Raw genomic sequence first — 22,476 nt, forward strand, 5'->3', positions numbered from 1 at the left:
TCCACTTTTTTCTCGCAATTAATATTTTAGTTTTACTCAAAATGTTTATGTGTGCGTAAGCTTTGGAAAAAGATTTTTTTTGGCTATGCGGGGATAGTTCAACAGGAAATATTAAGCAGAAGCTCCCTCATGCACTACTTTATAGCCTACGTATATTCGCAGTATCGTTATTCTGATTTGCGCTGTAGTTGTTGCGGTGTACGGCTAGCAACCTGATCTAGTGTCAACATGATCTGTCTGAAAGATCAGGATGGCAACGCAGTGATAGTACTGTAAAAGTCCACTTTATGGTGTAAAGGTCCACTTTATGGTAAAATGGTCCACTTTATGGATGAAGAGCAGCTTAGCATTGTCTCGAACTTCTAGTACCTCGATAGGTACATTTCAGGAGATGGCACAGTAGAAAAGGAAATAAATGTAAGGATTGGCAAAGCAGGGGCTGCCTACAAGGACTTGGATAATATCTGGAAACAGCAGAAAATCTCTCTTCGGCAGAAAGTATGTTTTTACAACTCTTGTGTCATTTCCACCCTCTTCTATGGTGCTGAGACCTGGCCTCTCACAACAGGTCAAGAGAGGAGAATTGACTCCTTTGACTAGAAATGTTTGCGACGCATCCTTGGCATTAAGTGGGAGGACAGAATCACAAACATAGAAGTCAGGGAGAGAACAAACCAACCAGCAGTCTCTTTACTGTTAGCAAGAAAGCGTTTGACATGGTGGGGACATCTTATGAGGATGGAGCAGTCTCGCATTCCGAGACGACTTTTAGACTGGACCCCAACTCATGGAAGACGGCGACCAGGGCGCCAACAGACTAGATGGGGGGATACACTGGACAGAGACCTGGAAAGGCTGAATCTCTACATCCATCAAGCAGCCCCTTTAACAGCCAGTGGTCTCAAGTGGGAAAAGGCTCGTGAGGACAGTATGCTCCACCTGGAGCGATGCCATGGAGTGAAGTGAGTGAAGTGAGAGTGAAGTTATGGTAAAAAAGACACCCCACTTCCCCCAGGCTGGCTATGGGCCTGGACAGTTCTCATGCAGCAGCACGGAAAGTATCATACAATTTGGCATTGGGAGGGAGCTTTTAATATTAATTATATCCTCAATTGTTGCAGACTTAACTATTGTGTGATGCAAGTTATGCTAAGACTTTTGAACTGAGCCAAAAGTAGTCCAGTAGTCTGGTGACCTGATATTGCCCAAGTTATCAATGTCAAAAGCCAGGTGCACCTGCTGATGTGGTGTTGACATACTGATGGATTGGCTATTTATAGACCTCTCCCACTACAGTGATTAATGAGGGACGGGATACCAGACTATAACCTTGTCTGCTCTCCAATTTTGTGACCCCTATACTAACTGGACTGGCTGAATGCAATGAAGCAGCTGCCTGCCATCTTGGGTCAACCACAACGCGAGAGCAGTTTACAAGTTTCCAGTATTGGATTCCTTCTTCAGAGTGAAAGGCATCAAAACTAGGACTTGTGTTTTATGACTGTTTTTTATTTTTTTTTATTTTTTATTTTTTTTTAGATTTGAGCAATCCTATTCCTAGGACTGCTTTTAAGGACATGCAATTCCCACTGTGCCGTTTTGGGGACCCAATATGGCGGATTAGTTGCTTCAAGGCACGCTGGCCAATCACTATGTGGCATCCAGTCCAGTTAAAGGGTCCATGAAATGAATTTCACACTGGAGCATATTTGTATAGCAAAACCACCCCCCCCCCCCTCCACCTGAAAAACTCCCAAACTTCCAAAATTCCTGAATCCCTCACTTGTTCCTAGCAATCCTAGATGAACGCTATTTGTTATGGTCTCTGGGGGAGTTAACAAAATGAGCTCTCTACCAGTGAGTGGGCGCTTGGCTGAGATTGTATCATCAAGTGTTTGGGAAAAACACTTGAACAAGATTTACTTCCTGCACTCAACTTGTCTGCGTCCTTGGTGTAAAAAAGTTTTGTCCTTGCTCTCAAGAAGAAAATGACCAGACTCTATGTCAGCCTGGAAAAAAGTATCTAGCAATATGGTCCTTTTTAAGGGGACCAAGTGCTCAGTGCGTGATTATTCCATGATGCATTATTTCCAGTATTCAAAGGGTCTGGGTTGCTGATGTGTTAAAAGTTCACAGAAAAAGAAATAGTTCAAATGTTACAAATGATTCTGAAACAATGATGAATGCTTGACATATATATATTTTGGGCTACTTTCACCTTTCAGTATTTATCGAGACTACTGTAGTAACAAAAAAAATTATTTTCTCATGCCCAGCATGCAACCCCCCCCCCCCCTTTTTCAGGAGTGACATCATCGGCATATTTTTTCGATAAATTATTAAATTCTTTCAGTCTCATGTAGTTTTCATCATTTACCATAGGTAAATTTGTCTGATTTCTGTAAAACTTTGACTAATGAACCAATATTTAAAGTTGCTCATCCCATGCAATTGTTTAGATACGGCCGCAAAAAGATGATTGTTTCATATCAGATTGTTTTTTTTTCTCTCAATTCAACAGTTATTCAGTTGAATGAGATATCAAATGAACCACAATGAAACAAACATCAAATTGACAAGCACAGATAGAATATCTCGACCACTAGTACCTGATGTAAGTGTTAGCGTTGCCCTCTGGGAAAGTGTAGGGGTGCTTTTTGCGGAATACATGACCCACTCGACTGCACGGTATGATCTCTAGGCTACCGCCACACTGCCACACCCGAAAAGAAATTTCTGCAAGAAAACATTACAAATTACAGAAACAAATAAATAAATGTAAACAAAGTAACTTGAAACTTTGACACTGATGTATTCCTGGGTGAGTCATAGACCATTGCCGTGGTCTTTGTGTGGACATATGGTAATCTCAGGAGGCATTTCATTGAAAATACCAGGAACGTCCCATCATGCTCAGGATACTGTGGCAAAAGCATGTCTGTCAAATGGAATACTGCCCTCTATTGTCTTACTGTAGAGAAACCTATGAACGTTCCAAATTCTAGTTTTAACTATTAAATAGAATTTTTACCAAACTTTTCATTATTTGGAGAAAGAGTGTGCAAAATTGAAATGCCAAACACCAAAACAGAAAATCAAAACCCGATACCATGTGCATGTCATTTATTTCAACCGACTGTACAGGTCAGCCACAACCTGACCCCATAAAACTTTAGCAGTCGGCAGGGAAAAAGACAAGCCGCACCTATGCTTTAGTTCTAACAGATGTTTGGTTGCACTTCTTATTTTAAAGATAAACTGTTTTAAAAAAAAAGAAATTGCTTTGGCTTGATCTTCTATAAGGACGTTTATGGCTAATAGTAATACTCATCCCCAGAAATGTTATGCTGGGCCAGAGACTCAGCCTAAAGTTCTCTTTGTATCTGACCAACTGACTGACTGGCTGACTCAATGACTTACAGACTGACCATCATTAGCCTGGATGTTGGCTGTTAGAGAGAGCTGGGCAGTGCTATTGTACAGGACTACCCGTAATGCTATCAGAAATGAACTATTTGAGGGGTTAGTATAATAGATCAAATATTGTTACACTGACATGTTTGAATTTTTTTGTTCGAAAATGCTGTAAAAACCAAGAACAAAAAAAATAATCAAGTAGTCTGGTTCCCTGACTCCTCTAAATATAAAATGGTTCAATTTACAGATGCCGGAATTGTAAGGTAAGGGAACCAGTCTAGCTGGCCTGCACCCGTTCATGAACATGTAACCAATAGCAAACAAAATTTGGAGTGACAAAAAAAATAGTAAATTTAGAGCAGTAGTTGAAAAACAGTTAGGTTTTTCCAACGGTGATTGGCCGACCACCATTGGACATTTTTACAAAAATAACATTTTCTTGAAGATGACTTCACACCAGGTGCCACATTTTTACAAGATGCTTTAGACTGTCATTTACCAACATCCTAGTAAGGTATTTCGTAAAAACTTGGTAGTTTTATTTTTCGATGTTTGCAAATGTTGTATATTCCCTTTAACACCAGATCAAAAGACTTCCAGTGAAAAGCCATTGAGAACCAAGGGAACAGAATTTATGTTCCCTCAGGGTCAAGCTCATAAATTGTTTTTACCAAAAAAAAATGAGGAAAAGAAAGTCTAATGAAAACTCATTTCACTCCCCCATGAATATGACGAGGTGAAATTACTTTTGACTGTACTTTAATCAATGAAGATCTATTTCCAAAACAAGATATGTCCAACTGAAAAAAGTGAAAAATGTGCACGGTTATGAAAATGTAAACAATAAAAATAGTTTAACGTACAGCTGTTTCTAAACTTTATTTCTTGCTTTATTGCATTCTCAAATCGTGTTTTAACAATATAACAACCACCTGACTTTGGACAGCAGATTCTAACAAGTAACAAAATGGCGTTTATCACGTCTTGGAAATAGCCTCTTCAAATTATCATTCATCTCCGGACCAAAGTATCAAGAAAGAAGAGTGGTCTTAAAGTCTGGTTCCTGCACTCACCAAAGTTTTCCCCTCCCCAGATGTTCATTTCAGTGTCGTATTTGCCAAGCTTGTTGAACCAGTCTTTGTCAATGACAAACAGTCCCCCTGCAATCATTGGTGTTCTATTTTTGGAAGAAAAAGACAACAGCATACTGTAAGTCAAACAATTTTGTAAGCGTCCAGAGCAATCACATTATATGACAATTAAAACAAGCAAACCTAACAAACAAAACAAACAAACAGAGGCTAACTTTTTCGTGATCTGCACAAATTGTCAATGTTTTATGCAGGCCATTTACTCAAGAGCAAAAAAAAAGTGTATGTATTGTCCTTGTCTATTGTCTGTCCTGTGTTTTATGTATTAAAAGCAACTTTAAATTTGTATACAAGGGGCCTACGATTACAAGCTTAGCTTCTTAGTAGGTTCCTCTACAGTCTCACTATCTGTTTATATAGTACCTTTTTTTGTATTAATTACGATCATTAAAAATGTGGCACTGTGGAAAATAAATGAACAATGAACAATGAAATGAACTTCTGTTGTCATAACACCACAACAAATATTTGAAATTGGTACCAGTGGTTATGTGACCAATGGGCCTAAATTATTCTTGAAAAAATAAGGGCGCTGTTTTCGACACCATTTGAAGGTATAAAAACGTATCTCTTGATGTAAATTGCCACAATTAAAAGATTGTTGTTTTACTATCTTTAATTAGATCTGATTGAGGGTACTAAACTGCTTCAATAAACAGGATTTTTCTAGCGTTTAAAACCCCAAAACATGGTGTTTTTAAAAATTTTACAGCGTCTTTATTCGCTCAAATACAATGTATATGGCCAATTCAATGAGCATTATACTGACTGGAATTCCGTGTTTAACTTATGTCTAGTGACTCTTTCAACTTCCTCCACGCACTGGCCCAAGGGACCGAGCAAACCTTAAACCAATACCAACAGCACCCTTCTAGAAACTGCATTCACCAATTTCAATAAATGATTTCATATTTTATAACCTGGCGTATAGAATATATTTTGATATTTACATGTTACTTTGACTTGCTTTAATGCCTGTTCGCATTGTATTACGTGGAATCTTGTGTTTTGACATAATGTCCTAGGATTTTGATACTGTTGCATCAGGCATGCAACTGGGAATTCACAAAAAAGAGAGGAAATTCAAATCCTTCAAACTCATGGGAAGTAAAAAAAGGAGAAAATCAGCTGATCCAAGGAAAAGTTACAATGCCTGTTGCATACTTGAATAACCAATAAAGACACGAATTAGTAAAACAGTCCTACAATGAGGGGGACAGAGGCCGATGAACTCCCATAAAAACAGATCAGTCACCTCTCCCTCTCTCTCCCCCCCCCCCCCCAAAAAAAAATATTCCAAATTTCTCAACGGGTTTGAAGACTTTTAACAATTTTCATAACAGGTTACTTTTCTATAAAACACAGTTCATTGTCTAAAAGCCCCAGAGGCCTGAACTAAAGGCCATTCTGATTCACCGTATCCAATGTCCGTTTGATGATCGATCTCTACATATACTCCCCCATATCTCATCAACACAATCTGCATTGCTACTTGATTTTGTTTCATCCAAGGCGACCCAGCGCTCTCCCATTCTTAGGACTGCGAGGCATGATTTGATTTCATCAGGTCATTCAGTTCAACTCACAATTGCCCCAGGATTCAGTTTCATTTGGGAGAAACATCCAAAGTACCTCGACAGAAAACCGACACCGGATGGATTTTACACAAGGAGCGCCGTTGAGGCACCTGTGTTACAAGTATATTTCCGGCCCGTTTTCGTGGTTGCCGCTTATTTTTAGTCAGTCCCCAGACAGCACAGCACAATGGACCACAGTGCGACCTTTGGGCTCATATAAAAAAAGATATCCCTAAATTATTGTCCGGCCGCAAATGATTTGAAACTTGTAAAGTTATTATTCCCAAACTATACGTGGGCAGATTTTGTTTGTTTGATGCCTCATTTCAAAAGTGAATAAATTTTGTACTGCTGGAAACTAGCAATTTAAAATTAAAATCTATTTTTTCAGGGTGAAACTGGAAAACAGCATTGGGAGAGAAACTTAAATGTCAGTTGGATAGGAAATTGTAAATTTGTTTTGTAGCCCTGCCCATCACAACTAACATACTGTGGTCTTATAAAAAAAAATTGGTTTGAATGTTTGGTGTGTGTTTTGACACCCCCCTCCAAAAAACCCCACCTCATAGGGTTATATGTATTATCACCATTAAACAAGGCTTCTTCCCTCTACATGGATGAAAAAGATGGCAAGTTGAATGTTGCACAAAGTAGATTCAGCAAGGAAACCAGCTAGACATGAGCATCTTTGCATTTCTGTAAAGAAATGATTTCATTGGTTGCAAGTTCGTAATGAATTTTAAACGGAGTGTTCCCATTGGCTCAGCCACTTCAATCCACCCACCTGATTGGATCAATGGAGCTTTTCCTTCTGGACCTCTGGTCCATTGGCATGTGTTCCCATTTAAAATGTAGACTCCAATCAAAACCTGCAGGAAAAAAAAACAGCCTTCGAAATTAAGAAGAGAGTATGGCTTCTTATTCATGTTGTGGTATTACTCTATATTTATTCCTTAACATTCTACAAAAATGTTTTAGTTTTATATGTGTTTTGTTAACTGACCAAACTGTGTATTGAGTTAACCAGATTTTGTCAGTAACCAGTTCCAGATTGTGGGATTGCACAGGTTCCCATACCCAATTTTACAAATTACTTAGCAACTTCGAAGACAATGTGAAATTAAGAATTGTAATGCCATTTGTGGAGAATTTTTAAAATGAAAACCATGTGGAAAACCAATACAGATTTCACGTTTATGTGCACTTATGCGTTGAAGTTCATGTTTTATGTGCATAATTGACGCTTAAGAGATGACGCTTGTGAAATTCACAGTTTAACCCGCAAAGCTGACGATATAAAGCCCTTCAGACAACTTCCAAGATTTGAATTTTTTTTTTTTTTACGGGTACCTAGGTATCTGTGTTTTACTTCAATAGGGTACCTGGCTTCTATACTACCAAAAAATGCACACCACTCTACGAGATGGCACTATATGAAGGACAATGAACCTTTTTTTCAAGTCCCTAGATTCTTCAGTCAAGTTGCTCAAAATCTCTTTGATTTTTTCCCTAGAGGCATACAGAAATATTCCAAAAGCATACTCAATAATCACAATGTTTCTTTATAATCACAAAATTACACTAAAAAGTAGTCAACACATTTTGCAGACATTTATTAGAGCCACGTTGCTGTTTTGTTTGTCTGGTCTCACAGGGGCCAACAGTTCTCTTTGTACCTTACTGACTGACTGTCATTTGTGAATTATCCCAAGTCTCACCTTAGCCAGAAATTTGAATGGGATTACCATGCAATGCCAATGAATGCAAATCCGGCCCATTGTGTATACCACATGCATAAAAAAGGACTTCAAGAGAAAAGCTATTCTGAATCAATTGAATAGAATTTTGTGTGCTCTGGCGTCTTCTTCACCAGGCTTGCCTCATCTTTTTTCTTTTTCTTTTTTAATATGAGGAGTACAAGTTCCCAGAGCCTCCCTGCCTGGAATAAACAGTAGCCTATGTAGAGACCATTAAACAGAGAATCGGTATATTTCAGTTTGCAGAAACACCATGTGGTAATTACTACTGCTTAGAAGATATTTAGTTCTGAAAGAACTTGTCCTGCTTATTATCAACTTCACTAGGTAGTTTTTGTTCTGATAAGAACAGTCCTGCTTTAAGTTCTAAAAGAACTTGTCTTTGGTCTCAACGTTTCGACTAGCCTGCTCTAGTCATCATCAGGAGCCTGAGACTGTTCTTATCAGAACAAAAAGTACTTAGCGAAAGTTGATAATAAGCAGGACAAGTTCTTTTCAGAACTAAATATCTTCTAAGCAGTAGTTATTACCACATGGTGCTACCGCAAGCCGAAACGATACCGATACTCCACCATGCAAAGCCTCAAATCTTATAAAAAGAGAATCCTTAGCGAATAAGAAAATTGATACCCAGCACACACCACATGGAGGTCATATATACACAGGTTGGGCTCACTGAAAAGCGCTGAACCCTAAAACCTAAGATATGGCAAGGATTTCCTCTCTGGTGATGATGACCGTCCCAGACAAGACGGTGAATCACATGTCGGGTTTGCCCCGGCAGTGAACAAAATGCAACACTTTGCTTTCCTTTTTTCTCTCTTTACTCTCAGGTAATCAAAACAGAGCGCTGTCTGGCGGGAGTGACTGACCTTGTAACTTGAAAGATAAACCCTCGGTGCTATGAGTATTAAAAAGATTTTTTTTTTCAGTCAATGACAGAACTGTTGATGCGAGAACTGAATTATATTCGAGCTGCAAAATAATTTGAAATTTGTGAAGTAATTAATACATAACTAAACGTACATGCATAGGTTGATTTTTTTTTGTCTGATGCCTCATTAAAAAATGAACAGCTTTTTTATTGCTAATAAGGAGCCAATTTAAAAAGAGAATTCCATTTTCTGGATGAAAGTTAAAAGTGGTACGGACGGTACAGCTTTAACATTTGAACCAACAATAATCCTTTTGCCTTCAAACTGTGTCAACAATTCAAATCCACGCAACGGGCAATTTTCTTACCCCAACCCCCTCAAAAATGATAGCTCCCGTAAGTTTGATCTGACCTCCATTCAGTAGCGTGCTATCAAAAGTTTGGTTGACATGTGCTAGTATATAGTCCTTCCTCCATGGTATAATATTCTAATTTGGAGATTGTTTTTCTAAATTAATGCAAGTAACAGCCAAAACCATGATAAAATACTATTTCCAATGTGACGGAGGGGTAAAACTACATCCCATCTGCCACCAAAAAAAGAAAAGAAAAAAGACGCCCCCCCCCTCCTAAAAAACCCACTTCAAACACTCAAAACATCTCTATAGTAATGTCACTGTTGAGCTCTCGGTATGAGCCTCCCTCAGTAACACGATCTTTTATCCAACCTGTCCCAAGCGCTGCCAATAACAATGTGATTATTCGGTCACTGTTTTTCTTTGGGTTCGTCTTACTTAATTCCTACTGTTCCCAAATGGAGACATCCGTTACTCGATAGGTTTGGAGTGACTCTCTGCTTTTCGAAAAAAAAAAAAAAAAGGGATTCTCTGTACAATTTCCACAAAAATTTTAAAAGCAGCCACTGAAATGTTGTCTTGGAGAAGGAACGAAAAGTTGGAAACATGAGCAGACCCTCGACAAAACGGCTTCACGCTCTTCCAAGTGTCGGTGGATAGGTCGTTCTCTTAAACATCCGCTCAAATTGCATTGTGGAGGGAAAAAAGAGCACCTTGTCTTGAATTTCATTGTATAAACTGTCAACAGGGATAGCCGGCTTCAATTTGCAATGTATTCTGGATCAAGCTGTGAAACAAAACAAGCAGCGGGAAATAAAAAACCCTTAAAGTGAGTGTAGTAGAATTCAAGTCTGATATTAGGCACGAGGAGACACGCTGACAGTGCTGAGAGTGTTCCGTCCGCACTGAGATTACATCTGGAATATCTCCCAGCAATTGAGAATAATGCAAGTATGATGTCTGTGTAACACAAGCATTATTCGGATTATTTGTTTTGGATGGTGTTTGCAATACAAAAGATTCAAATTCAAGATATGGAAAAATTGAACTCCACAAAACATGGGAATCTATGAATATGCTGCAATGTCCCCATTCAAAAGTCACTTCCAATTAACGTGGAAAGTCAGAAATCCACTTCAATTCACAGTAGAGATTTCACATTGCTCGTAAAGAACAAGAAGAAATAGTTTTAATGGTTTGGCTTCAGTCACCATAAAAAAAATGGTATTTGAAAATTTATGTAAATTTCCTTAACCACTTCGCGCCGGGATTATATTTTTGCTGAAAATTTCGATTTTAGCAATAGGCAAAATTTTCCGGCCAACTTCTGATATACAGCCAAACGCCACAAATACTGATTCGCAAGAGTCATTTCAACAGTATTTGTACGATATTTCTTGCCAAAACCTCATGGTTCAATACTCCGGGGTGTGCACTGGAGCGTAAATTGTACAACAATAGGCCGTGCACAACGGCAAATTCAAGATCAACACACGGTCCGCCTCCACAGACTTCACGGATTTTGTGTGTGTGTAAAAGACACGAGGATTAGCGTGTTTAGACGTCACCCGGAGGCGAGTCGAGGCAGTCTTGACGTCTTAACCCATCAGCCCGGCCTGTATATAAAAGCCAGCCAGTGCGTGTTATCACGTCCTCCGACGCGAACTTAGTTAAAAGAATATTTTGCGATAAATAAATAATTATTGGCCATTTTTTTCACTGAATGAGGGTGCTGTGAAGATGCCATTTTCTGAGTACCAACAGTAGAAATATCACCTTATTTAACTTGACTTTAATCTAAAAATGAACTATTTTTACATATAATTTCTATTTCGTAATAAAATTTTTATGGCGTAATAAAATTATGCCAATAACCTGGCACTCACGCATTTGTACTCTCAAAATGGCGTCATTACATCGCCCTCATTTACTCAGAAATACGTCCTACTTTACCTCCTCTCAGATCTGGGGAAGCCCCTATATACTTAAAGGAATCCATGTTGATGACGTCGATGATGGGACTCACAACACGGGAAGTGTCCTGAGTAGTCACATCATGAGTAGTGAGTTATGGGTAGGATGGTCGAGCGAGTTCCAATCCGGATGAGTTGCAAGCACACACGGTACACACACAAGCGAGTCAAAGCATGACCAATGGATAAGCAGAGTGAGTGTCAAACACGTGGTTTCCATGACATATGAGTTCCGGTGCAATGATTGGAGCAAAAACACAATCCGAGTTTCAAAAGTTTTGAGTTTTGCAGGGTGAAGCAGGTACAGTGGCGATGAGTTTTACAATGGCATCATGAGTAGTAGAAATGAGTGGCCAATCAAGTGTTGAAGATTGAAGCAACGTGCCGGTGAGGATGCGATGAGTGACAGCGATGAAGTTGCGTATCACAAGTTTCAAGAAACCAGTGCAGTTTGAGTCATCGGATGCAAAAACAGAGAAAGAAAACAGAAAAGAATGAAAAGCAAGATTAGGAGCAGTAGGATAAGGATAATTTATAAAACATACACGAGCATAGATCAAATAACCAATTTCTGGGAAGAACCCTCATGAAACCAAAATATCATTATGTATGGTTTGCAAATTTTTTTTTTTCTTTTGTCTCAGCAGCTGTGATCTGTTTGTGTATACATTTTCCACACTTTGCTGTAAAAAACCCATTAGCACTTGTACTAAATTGTAATACATTGTGTTTATTCACTGAAGAATCAATACTCCATGGAGTTCTGGGCTGTTTCAGGTGATACAGTGAGTAATACACAGGGCGATTTGGGGCGCTCGAGTGACTAAAGAGTTTAGTAACTTCACACTGCACCTGTATATTGTCTTACAATGTGGGGGCGGGTGCGCTTTTTCAAATTGCCCCTTTTCATAAAAAAAATGGGGCGGTTTCGGGCACTACAGTGAGTAATATGCAGGGCAGTTTGGGGCCCTAGAGCAACTAAAGAGTTTAGTAACTTCAGACTGCACATGTATATTGTCTTACAATGTGGAGGGGGGGGGGGGGCGCTTTTTCAAACTGCCCCTTTTCATTAAACAAATTTGAAACAAATATAACCTGTCCTTAGTTGTCAATTGATCATTATAAGCACGAATCACTTAATGAACAAAATGCACTTACAATTTTTTGGGGGGGGGGGGGGGGGGGGGAGGGGGGATGGAACCAGGAATACTACCCAATACAATAAGACGCTCATCGTCATGACAACGTGATCCAGAGGACTGATCATTATCCTGAAAGCCCCTGGCTTGATTTCTGATTACGACCCTAATAAGTACGCAAACCAGGCACAAGTTGGCCTTATCTGGTGATCAGGGCCCACAGCAAAACATGTGGGGTTTGAGAAGAAAGCCTCAAGAGGAAACGGGGAAAGTTGGAAAAAACGTCAAGTTGTGATGTTGACCGACTAACGATACTCTTTTTTTCTTTTTTTATACTTTGGTTCAGTATCATGCAGCCGTGCGCAGAAATTTTGCAATTTTGTTTGCTTGTGCAAAAACATACTGAAAAACAATCCTAAGCCATGCACACTGCATGACATTTTGCCTAGTGACCGTTTTTGCTTAAAACAGTTGAATGTTTCCATAAATTTTGCAACAGATTTCTGTCATCATCGCCCCATAAAATTGATTTTATGGGGACAAAAAAGGCATGACATTTCGATCCATAGCATGTCTGTTTCTGTGCTGTGTATTTAAGGTCAATTCAGGAAGCAAGCAGTTAAATACATTTCCACCAGAAGAAAACCGGGAACATTTCCCAAAACCTCACAGAATCAAAGGAGAAGATAGGTTGCTGATGACCAAGCATGGGTTATGAACAGTGGTGACACGAATTTAATGAAAAAACAGTGTGTTTGTATTAATGGAATTGGCAATGAGGTGTTTCTTTGTGATGTGGTGGTTTCAAAGTAAAACGTGTTCATACATGTACCTCCCCTGAGATCCGCCATGGCTGCTGTGTATTCAAATGTGTGCATTGATATAATATCTATGGAGGGACTTGCGACTGTTTGTGGATCCTGCGAACAAAACAAAAGATCAAATATTGGGGAGGCGACAAGGAATTGTCGTTCAGTGGATGGGTTAGGGGCAATGGGCTGGAATTTCTGTTGGTGTTATGTTTTGTTGTAATGCAAGGGTTTATTCACAGGGTTTCGAGCATTTTATGAAACTTAAACATCCCTGAGTTTTCCCTGATATTTCCCTGAGAAATTTCCAAAATTCCGTGAGAAGTATTTTCACTTTAACTGCCCGAACCCTCCCCCCCCCCCCCCCCCCAGAGTATGGGGCCTGGCACAGTCACTTGTTATTGTCTGGAGAGTTGTGTAATATTCGCACTAAAAAGCCTCCAGAACCAGTGAGTCAATGCACACAACTTCGACACGTGGTACAAGACGCATACACCAAACTCGCGAAAACCTTTCCCTTCTGCGTCACTGTCAAATTCCTGAGTTTTCACTGATTTTTCGGTGTTTTCCCCAAATTCCAGAGTGGCTGGAAAGCCTGTGATATAACTTGGTTGTTTATGAAGAAAATAAATCATGCCTTGGGTTCATCTTGGCATCATCCAGAATCATGCAAGACCAAGTTATTCCAAAGATTTGAAGGGGGAGTAAGTGAAACATTTGATGAGTAAAATGATTAGGATATGCACATTATGTCAAAGTACGGACTGTAATTGTGGTTGTTTGAAATGATTTAAGTATCTGGATTTAAAACAATGCTCTAGTCACGAGTCAGACCAATGGAAATTGTTGTATATATAGGAACAAGTCACTTGCACACATGCAAATGTTGCTCATTTGTTATTTTCAGCAAAAACAGGGAGTCCTTCTATTATCTTAGGACACATTGTTCTAATGGAGGGACCGTTCTTTCTCACTCAGTAATTTCCTTACGAAAGCACCACTGCTTTGTTCAATAACAAATATAGCTTGCTGACTGTCTGAACGGCTTTTCGAATGTCTGAATACAGGAGACTTATACTCAGATGACGATGTATATCAAAACGCAAGGCCTCCGGTCGACAGCTGTGACAAAGTGATGGGTCCCGGTGTGCACAAACTTTGATTCACTGCAGACTCATGTTCACGCAGCACCTTATTGGTTGAAAGTTTCCCTATTTGCATATTTCTCATTTGCATGTCCATTTCATCACCTTATATGGTTATACAATGACCTATATGCCCTGTGTTTGCACTTTATAACCATGCAAATCATGTATGTTGCACAGTACATCAGAGGTTTTGCATTATTTAGCGACTGCAACAAATGCAAGTCAAGTCTGTCACGAGCCAATGTGGTCCATCAGCCCTGGTGTTATTTCCGCCTTCCTTGGCATGAAACTCAGTACCCAGCTATATGCCAGTACCCAGTTATACTGCCCAAGGACACAACACATGACCAGTAGCTGGATTCGAACCCCCGACCCTCTGCATCTGATCATGCGTCACAAACCCTAACCACCAGACCGCACTCCCACGCATGGAAACAGTTTTGAGTTGTAAATAAACATTTCTTTAAAAAGTGATTAACAAATTCAACAATTAATTGCATATGCAAACACAGGCAGGGTATATGGTCCATATGCTTCTAGTTACAGATTTTATTGCACTTTGAAGGTAGAGTACGCCATTTGCCATGTTTTTCATTTGAAGCAACAAAAGTGATCAAAATCTAAAGGGGTGCTTAACTACTAACATGATGAAGTTTTCAGTGAATGCTGTATATTCCGAGAAAACAACATTCTAGGATCTCGTTTTAAATTCAAAAGTTGCCGAGTCATGTTTTCAATTGCGCCCAAAATCAGCGTCTGGGACACGTTGTCATTCAGCCGATTGCAGCTACGCGATGTCACGTACTGAACCAACGAGTTAAAGCTACCGTGCAACCATTCACGGCTTCGCCGAATTAAGAAATGAACTACTAACGGAAATTTCCAAAGATGGAAATGAATTTCTTTCATTGTTTTCTTCAAAACGATAGCATGCCAAAAAGCACAATTTCCAAGGGAGTAATAGTGTAACTATCTTTAAACCAAGTATTCTCTTCAACAATAATGTTGTCAATTACTTTTTGGATAGCTGCAAATGATATACTCTACCTTTAAGGCAACTTTCGTGAACCAAATATGCTTTACATTCATGTACGCATGAAGTATGAGCAGGCCATCATTCTGAACAAACAAGAATGTAACATCCTCAGGTGCCGTTTGTTGTCTTAATTCAAATTTCATTCCATACCGGTGATTGCAAAGAATAACCTAAGTGCAAAAGAGGAAACGTGATATTTCGGTCTCAATTTCTGCTGAGAAATCCTAACTGACTCGTCCCTCTGCAGGCAGTAGTTGTTGAATTTCAAAGCAAAACCTCTCACAGTCCACCCACAGCATAAAACAACACAGTCTACAAACGACTGCAAAATAGGCCCATCTCGGGAAGCTGTCAACGTACGCGTCTGCTTGAGCGAAAAGCTACACTGTTTGCTCAGATACTAGATTGTCTGTTTGTGATCGCACGCCTCAGAACCCCACTAAAACAAATTCTGATCTTACATCAATAACTATCACCTGTGTGGCTGGAGAAGCCTCCAAAGGGTGAACAAATTGCAGGTCACGTTTTTGTCAAGGGCAAGAACAACTTTGATTGACAAGATAATGCTTCTGCCTTTCAGAGAATTAGTTTAATGCAAGTTGCAGTTTGATCCATAAAATAGCACTGTTAATTAACTCAATGTGCGCGCAATTCCACTGTGCAACGAAGCCACCTGTGGCTTTCAGCATGACAACCCATTTCAGAAACTTGCTTGCACATGGAAAATCAATGCGGGCCAATCCGGCCATGCGCAAAATAGCACTGGTTAATGTTTGGCCTCAGTAGCCAGCCCAGGGAAGCTGTAATGCAAGGTCTGTCCTGCCAATCTTAGGTACTTAATGTTTGTGTTATCAGTGGACAATTTCACAAAACTTATGACGCAAGTTACTTGCATAATTTAAAGTTTAACATAGGATTTATGCAACAAATACCTGTATGTCAGGCACCTGTGCAATAAGTAAAATGATTTCACAACATAATCCCTTACCCTACTAGACCCTCCAACGCATGCCAATATGTGCCTCAAGAAAATCTCCTATGTTTTTTGCATGGCCCTCCAATATCTGCCATGTCATTTCAAGGGTAACTGGACAGGCACTCCAATACATGCCACAGAGAACAATGAGAGTCCTCTGATAACAAAGTGAGTGCCCCCAGCTGGTCAGTATCAGGCACCCTCCAGGGCCTCCAACTCCTGCCAATTGGAGCCTTCACTGTTAAGACAAACTATCTGCCAATAAACTGCAGCTGGAGGGCATTGGCATAACCAACTGACATGCAGTAAACTACCCTCAGAGAGTAAGGGTTAACAGTTGTCAAATATCACCCCGACAGGTCTGCAATTTTGAAGACAGTTCTGTCCTACTCTCAAAAATCATTTACTTCAAAGGACAAGCTGTGAATTTCTTGTAATTTGTATCAACCTTGATAAGTTTGGCAATAAAAGACCTTACAATTATCATGATAAATCAGTAATGTTATGGTGCATTTCAGCCTGTAGGGCATACCTAATACATGTACACCATCTGAAATGACTGTGTGAGCTATGCCAAAACTTGTTCTCTATTAAAGCTGCAGACGTTTGCATTGTGAAATTTTGGTGAAATACATCTAAACTGATACATGTATGGATTGGTATGCAACTGACGCCACAAAATGTGGTGTAAGTGGAGTTATGCTATCGCGTAAAGATTCTTGCACATTCCAGCTTCAAAGGCTAGACGTGTGCTCATGAAACCATTTACAAGCTTCATGGATGAATTTTCAAGCCTGTTATATTTTCTGTTATGCTTTGGGCATGGTATCTGAATCTACAACAGAACCTTCATGTATTAATAAGGAACTTTTCCAGAAATATTCAAAGACACTGAATCCACTAAAGTTATGCACAATCATCACAAATCAGACTTGAATTAAGGCTAACTTAAGTGCTTTTGTGTGCAATCTTCTGGATTTTATGCTCATCGACTTCAGCATAAAAGAAACTGACTTGCTTCATTATGAGTAACTTTCAGCCCAAGCAAAAAAACGTCCTGCAGCTATTGCACCTAGACTTTCAGAACACAGGATTTTTTTTCTTCTCAATCTTGGAATTACGGGAGGAAATTTAATGTTTTCCTGGCCCCAGAGTTCCAACCCGACCGTACTCCCTTGAGAAAAGGCTGAAGCAGGGGGGAAGTGTAGTCTTAGTTCCAGCTCATTCCACATCCTTCAGACACTTGTTTCCCCACCTCCTCCTGTCACGCTCAATCTAACCTGCCGGTTTCAACCCCCCCCCCCCCCCGGCTCAGTTGACGTCAGATCGTCATCTCAGCGTATATCGCAAGTAACAAAGAGATTTGCCCTACTCAGGTAACACACAGGTTTGCGTCTGATGGCATTTGGTGCGTGTTGCCCCCCTAGGGTTTTACCAGCTTCTCGTCATCAGGACTCGGATCAATTCCCTATCTTAGTGTCCATCAACTGCCTGGGCAATAGATGGCATATCCAACCCTGTATCTATTTTCGGGCGTTAACAGATACAATTTCTTGCCTTGCTGCATCTGTTATTAACAATGTATTTCATTTAAAAAGAAATATTTTTTTTCTAATGTGGGAAAACAACTTGTTTTACATTGAAATCAATGTAAGTACATGTAATCTTTATAATTTTTTATTACGTCAATGACTGTCATGACTAGGCTACAAATTTCCTTTTTTTTTGCAAAAAGGATTTCATTTCTTTTTTATATGACAACTTCATGTCTCACAGCAGTGAAATCACTCAACACGGGATATAAATTTGAACCAATCTTTCATCCAATGCGTGTGGCAAGTCTCCAAACATCTTGGAACAAGCAACATGGGGCATACATGTACCGGTACCTGTACACATGCATATTAGAAGAGTAACCTGAACCATCTCCCCATGTGATTGTGGACCCGAACCAGCCTACGCTGTGAGAATGTCATTATTGTCAGGTTGCAAGTTATTCCAAAACTTGTAAAGTACTAATTCAATAACTAAACGTGGACCAATTTGTTTTTGGTCAGTGTCTCATTCAAAAGTCAATAATTTCTTTGCTTAAAAAAAAAGCAATTTAGAAAAGGTAATCTATTTTTCAAGATGAAACTCAAAGACAGCACGGGGAATGGAATTTTAAAATGCCTTTGAGTTTAATACATCAACATATGTGCATAGGCGCCACACAGATCTAATCAACAGAACCGCTGGGATGGCTTGGACATGCTTAATCCGGTATATACATGTATGTATGGAATTATTTTCTGTGAAAAGGGGGGGGGGGGGCCCTAGGGGGGGGGGGGCTAAATACTCATAGCCCACACTCCAGACTGACCTGATGAACTCTATCTAGCAATGGAGGTAGCCAGCCGACATTGGCTTCGCAGTGACTGTCTAGAAACGTTAGAATACTGGCAGTGGCAGCATCAGCGCCTCGTACCCGGGATCGTATAAGACCTGCAACAAATCACACAGAGGCACATCATTTAGATCTATGGCATGTAGGAACATCTGTAATTATCCAGAAACGAACCCCCAATTTACTGAAAAAACCTTGAGTGAGGATAGGACTGGTAACAAATACCCTGTGGAGTTATTCTGCCTGAAAGGGTATCCTTTGGAAGAAAACAATCATTGAATCATTAAATACAGCGAAGATTACCCATCCACTGGGACCTCGAATGTCTCGTACACTAACCGGCTGAATGAGAACCATGAACCATTGTTTTCTTCCTTTTGAAGAAAACATTAATTGCAGGTGGATTAAGAAAGTGTGCCCACAGGCAGAGGTTTTTGAATATTTGATGACATTCATTAAGATTACCCATCCACTGGGATCTCGAATGTCACGCACACTAACCGGCTGAATGAGAACCATGGCTGATCGAAAGAGAACCATGCCCTGTGTGCTGATTTAGGGATTGTACATGAGAGGCCGCAATTCCAATTACTATACCTCATAAATATTCATCAGGCAACCGCGGCATCTCATTGGTCCATTCCAACAACTCAACCGTGTGAAAACTTTTACTAGCATCCCGCGTCTTCGTACGCACGCGTGACGCAAAAGCCAGGGAGGTAGTATCACACACCTGGGTCGCAGCAGTTAGATTTGTTCCAGTACTGTGTTATCTCTTTACCAACGACGCATGTACGCTTTACGTGCGTACCGTGGAGAAGCTTCGCCTTGGCAGAGATAGTCCCAATCATCCAACACTTTGGGGTCATTAGTTTTCACTATTTCCCGACAAACCATGTTGTATTTGTTTAATATCAAATGGCATCTTTTGAATTGGAAGCGCGAGGACCTAACAAAAATATGTATAGTTTTCTGAAATATATACAACAAGCTGATTTACCCGATCATAGATCGGGTAGGGCGTAGTGTTGGGGATGAAAATGTGGGGAATTAAATGTAAATGGGGGATATAGTTGGGGAAACATGCAGTTATAGAAAAGCAATTTCTGTGGTGTGATCTGAGGCAATTTCTGACCACTAAAACCAAAGATCATCTTTGAAAGTTTTGAGTTTGGAGTAATTGAATCAGCTACATGTATTCTGTGCAATAGAATCATTATTGTAGGCTACAATATTTTTATTCGGGGAAGAAAAAGTGGGGGGGGGGGGGACACCAAAAAATGTCCCCCACCTCAAAATGTGTGTGTGTGTGTGTGGGGGGGGGGGGGGGGGGGGGGGGGATGGGGTGGACCGGTTGGGTTCCCCCTGTCCCCCGTCGATTTACGCACATGATAATTATGTACCGTGGCAACTGTCTGTAAATGTTGCCGTTGGTCTAAATTGGCTTTTTGTGAGGCAGTCGGATTTGGAAAACGTAGTGAAAAGGTTACTGTAGTACACAGGCGAAGGCTGGTTTAAATCATAATGCAATAAAACGTGAAGGTGTCATTTGAAATGAAAATGTGGAGTGTTACCATAAAATTACAAACGGTCTGAATCATGGAGGAAGGTCATAATTAAGTTTCAGTATTGGACTCTTCAACAAACGTAAACTTGAACTTCTAACAATTTGCGAGACCGTCTGCGAGGAAAAAGTCGGTAACTTTTATTGAAGTTGGTACAACCATCTATATAAAAGCAAGTTTACTCGGCCTCCGAGAAATGTTTGCTCCTGAAAGGATCCGAGACCGCGGCTTCACGTCCGTGGAAAAATGTGGGTGTCTTCCGCCGGGTCGGACACTTTTTCGTCGATTTTTTTGTGACTGCGTTTAAGATCGCGAGTTTGAAGCAATGCATCGATCCTTCGTTGACCCCAAACAGGCCCCCGAAATTATAACACGACACTGAATTATACGTGGCGGGCAGCGAACTCACAACGCTCAGCCTTGGTGGTGGAAGCATGGAGCTGTAAACACATTATGGAAGCAACAGCACTCTATCACGCGACGTCACATGCTTGTGCTTCAAATAGCGAGCACCGTAGACCCAACCTCGTTTCCAGGGTGTGGAGCAGGCTGCAGTACGCGTTGCCATCGACAGTTTTGCATAGCCCGGAAATACTACGCAGTGTGAACTTTCGATTGGTCAGACCGCGCAAGGCATACTTAATGTGTAGTCCTTCTGAGTATTCGTTGCACTTGGCACAGGGGCGGCAAGCGAAGCATATGAAAGAATAGGGGCACTTGGTGGCCACGCACCATGGAGAAAAATATTTTACCAAGGTCACCACATACTAACGTTTGGTGAACGCTTTTGCAGAAGGGCCGAGTAGAACACGTAAACGAAACCCCTACGTTGACCTCGCTGACCTCGCACAGTCTAGACACGCAGAAAAGCCAGCACGGGGGGCGGCCAGGCAGTCAACGTGAAAGCGCACACGACGGCAAATTCCTGTGCAAAATGCAGTCACGAAAAATCGACGAAACGGATCGGCCGACCAGCATTGGAAAAAACTGGCTTTTTTTTCAAATACTGGCCCCAATTGACCAGGCGCGGATCCAGGGGTGGGCCGCGGGGGCACGTGCCCCCCGTCAAATTGAGTCCACAAAAAAATAAAATTAATAAAACAGGGGGAAAAGAGGGTGAGGTGAGAGAAATGGAGGGAAGGAGGAGGGCAACCTTCTAACAAAAATACCGGCCTGCAAACATTGTGTGGCCGTATGACACAGGGAACTCGAGAAGCTTCGAATTAAACCGCGATCCCACCGTACGTACTCCATACTTAACCCTGCATAGTATATCGGTTTATGAAATGCGATTCTGAGCGTATGTACCCGTACGAAAAACACGCACGTGTACGTGTGACGGCCGTTATAGTGTGCTCTTTGGACCACACTATTGGTCATGGGGGCCAGCATTTCTTCCACGCGCTTTCAAGGATCGAGTCCAAAACATGTCCGCTTCCGTATAAATTTCCGTAGAAAATCTTATCTTGTTGATAAACTGAAAATTTAAACTTTATACAAAACATTAGAAAGCATCCTTGCAAAAGTTTACAAACTAAGTCTCTACAATTCCGTTTCAAAAATAAAATGCACGAAAACATGCAGACGAAAGTGAAAACGAAGAAACTTAAAACGCTCGTTAAAGCAAGAGTATATATTAAACCAATGAAAAAAATGCTTATTTAACTTAAAACAATTTGCTCAATTAACTCGGAAAGAGGGGCCAGGAATCGCCTCAGATTGCACCACAGAGCATCTAATTATCAAAAATTTCCCGGGGCCCTAAAGCGGGCCCCGCACCCCAGGCCGAAATACATTCACGCTCCGCATTATTAGTCCTCGGGGCAGATCTTCCTACAAACTAAGCCTATCCAATTCTTTTTCCAAAATAAATTGCAAGAAATTGATAATGCCGTCGAAAATACCTGGTTATCAAGTAAAGAACAGAAGAAATACAAGAGTACAATTTTAAACCAATGAACAAAAAATAAGAAAACACATGGTGTTACCGCAAACCGAAGCGATAATGAAAAAAAAATCCCAACAATCTTTACAACATTTTACTGAAAGGGGCCAGAAATCGCTTTAGACTGCACCACAGAGCATCTATAGAATCAAAAATTTCCCGGGGCCCTTGAGTAGGCCCGCGCCCCGAACCCCACGCCTTAAAACTTGTAAAAACATTAATGTATATTTTTAAAAAAATCCTCATAAGCTTTACAACTTTTGCTCAAATAATTCAGGGGGAAAGGGGCAAGGAGTCGCCTCAGATTGCACCACAGAGCATCTAGAATCCAAAATTTCCCGGGGCCCTTAACCCTAAAAGGGCCGGG

General features: G+C 40.5%; 1 protein-coding gene across 1 annotated transcript in view; it reads right to left on the minus strand.

The window, feature by feature from the left end:
* The window catches only part of LOC119742745 (polypeptide N-acetylgalactosaminyltransferase 16-like), a 52,045-nt gene that overhangs the window by 6,702 nt on the left and 22,867 nt on the right, over window positions 1–22,476 (minus strand). The window contains exons 6-10 of the mRNA XM_038218918.1: window positions 18,576–18,697; window positions 11,086–11,173; window positions 6,930–7,014; window positions 4,491–4,594; window positions 2,610–2,736 (exon numbers count right to left, since the gene is read on the minus strand). Coding sequence (XP_038074846.1) covers window positions 2,610–2,736; window positions 4,491–4,594; window positions 6,930–7,014; window positions 11,086–11,173; window positions 18,576–18,697 — 526 coding nt within the window. The remainder of the gene's footprint in view (window positions 1–2,609; window positions 2,737–4,490; window positions 4,595–6,929; window positions 7,015–11,085; window positions 11,174–18,575; window positions 18,698–22,476) is intronic.

This window comes from Patiria miniata, unplaced genomic scaffold (genome assembly GCF_015706575.1).
Source record: "Patiria miniata isolate m_02_andy unplaced genomic scaffold, ASM1570657v1 HiC_scaffold_6, whole genome shotgun sequence".
NCBI classification, from domain to species: Eukaryota; Metazoa; Echinodermata; class Asteroidea; order Valvatida; family Asterinidae; genus Patiria; species Patiria miniata.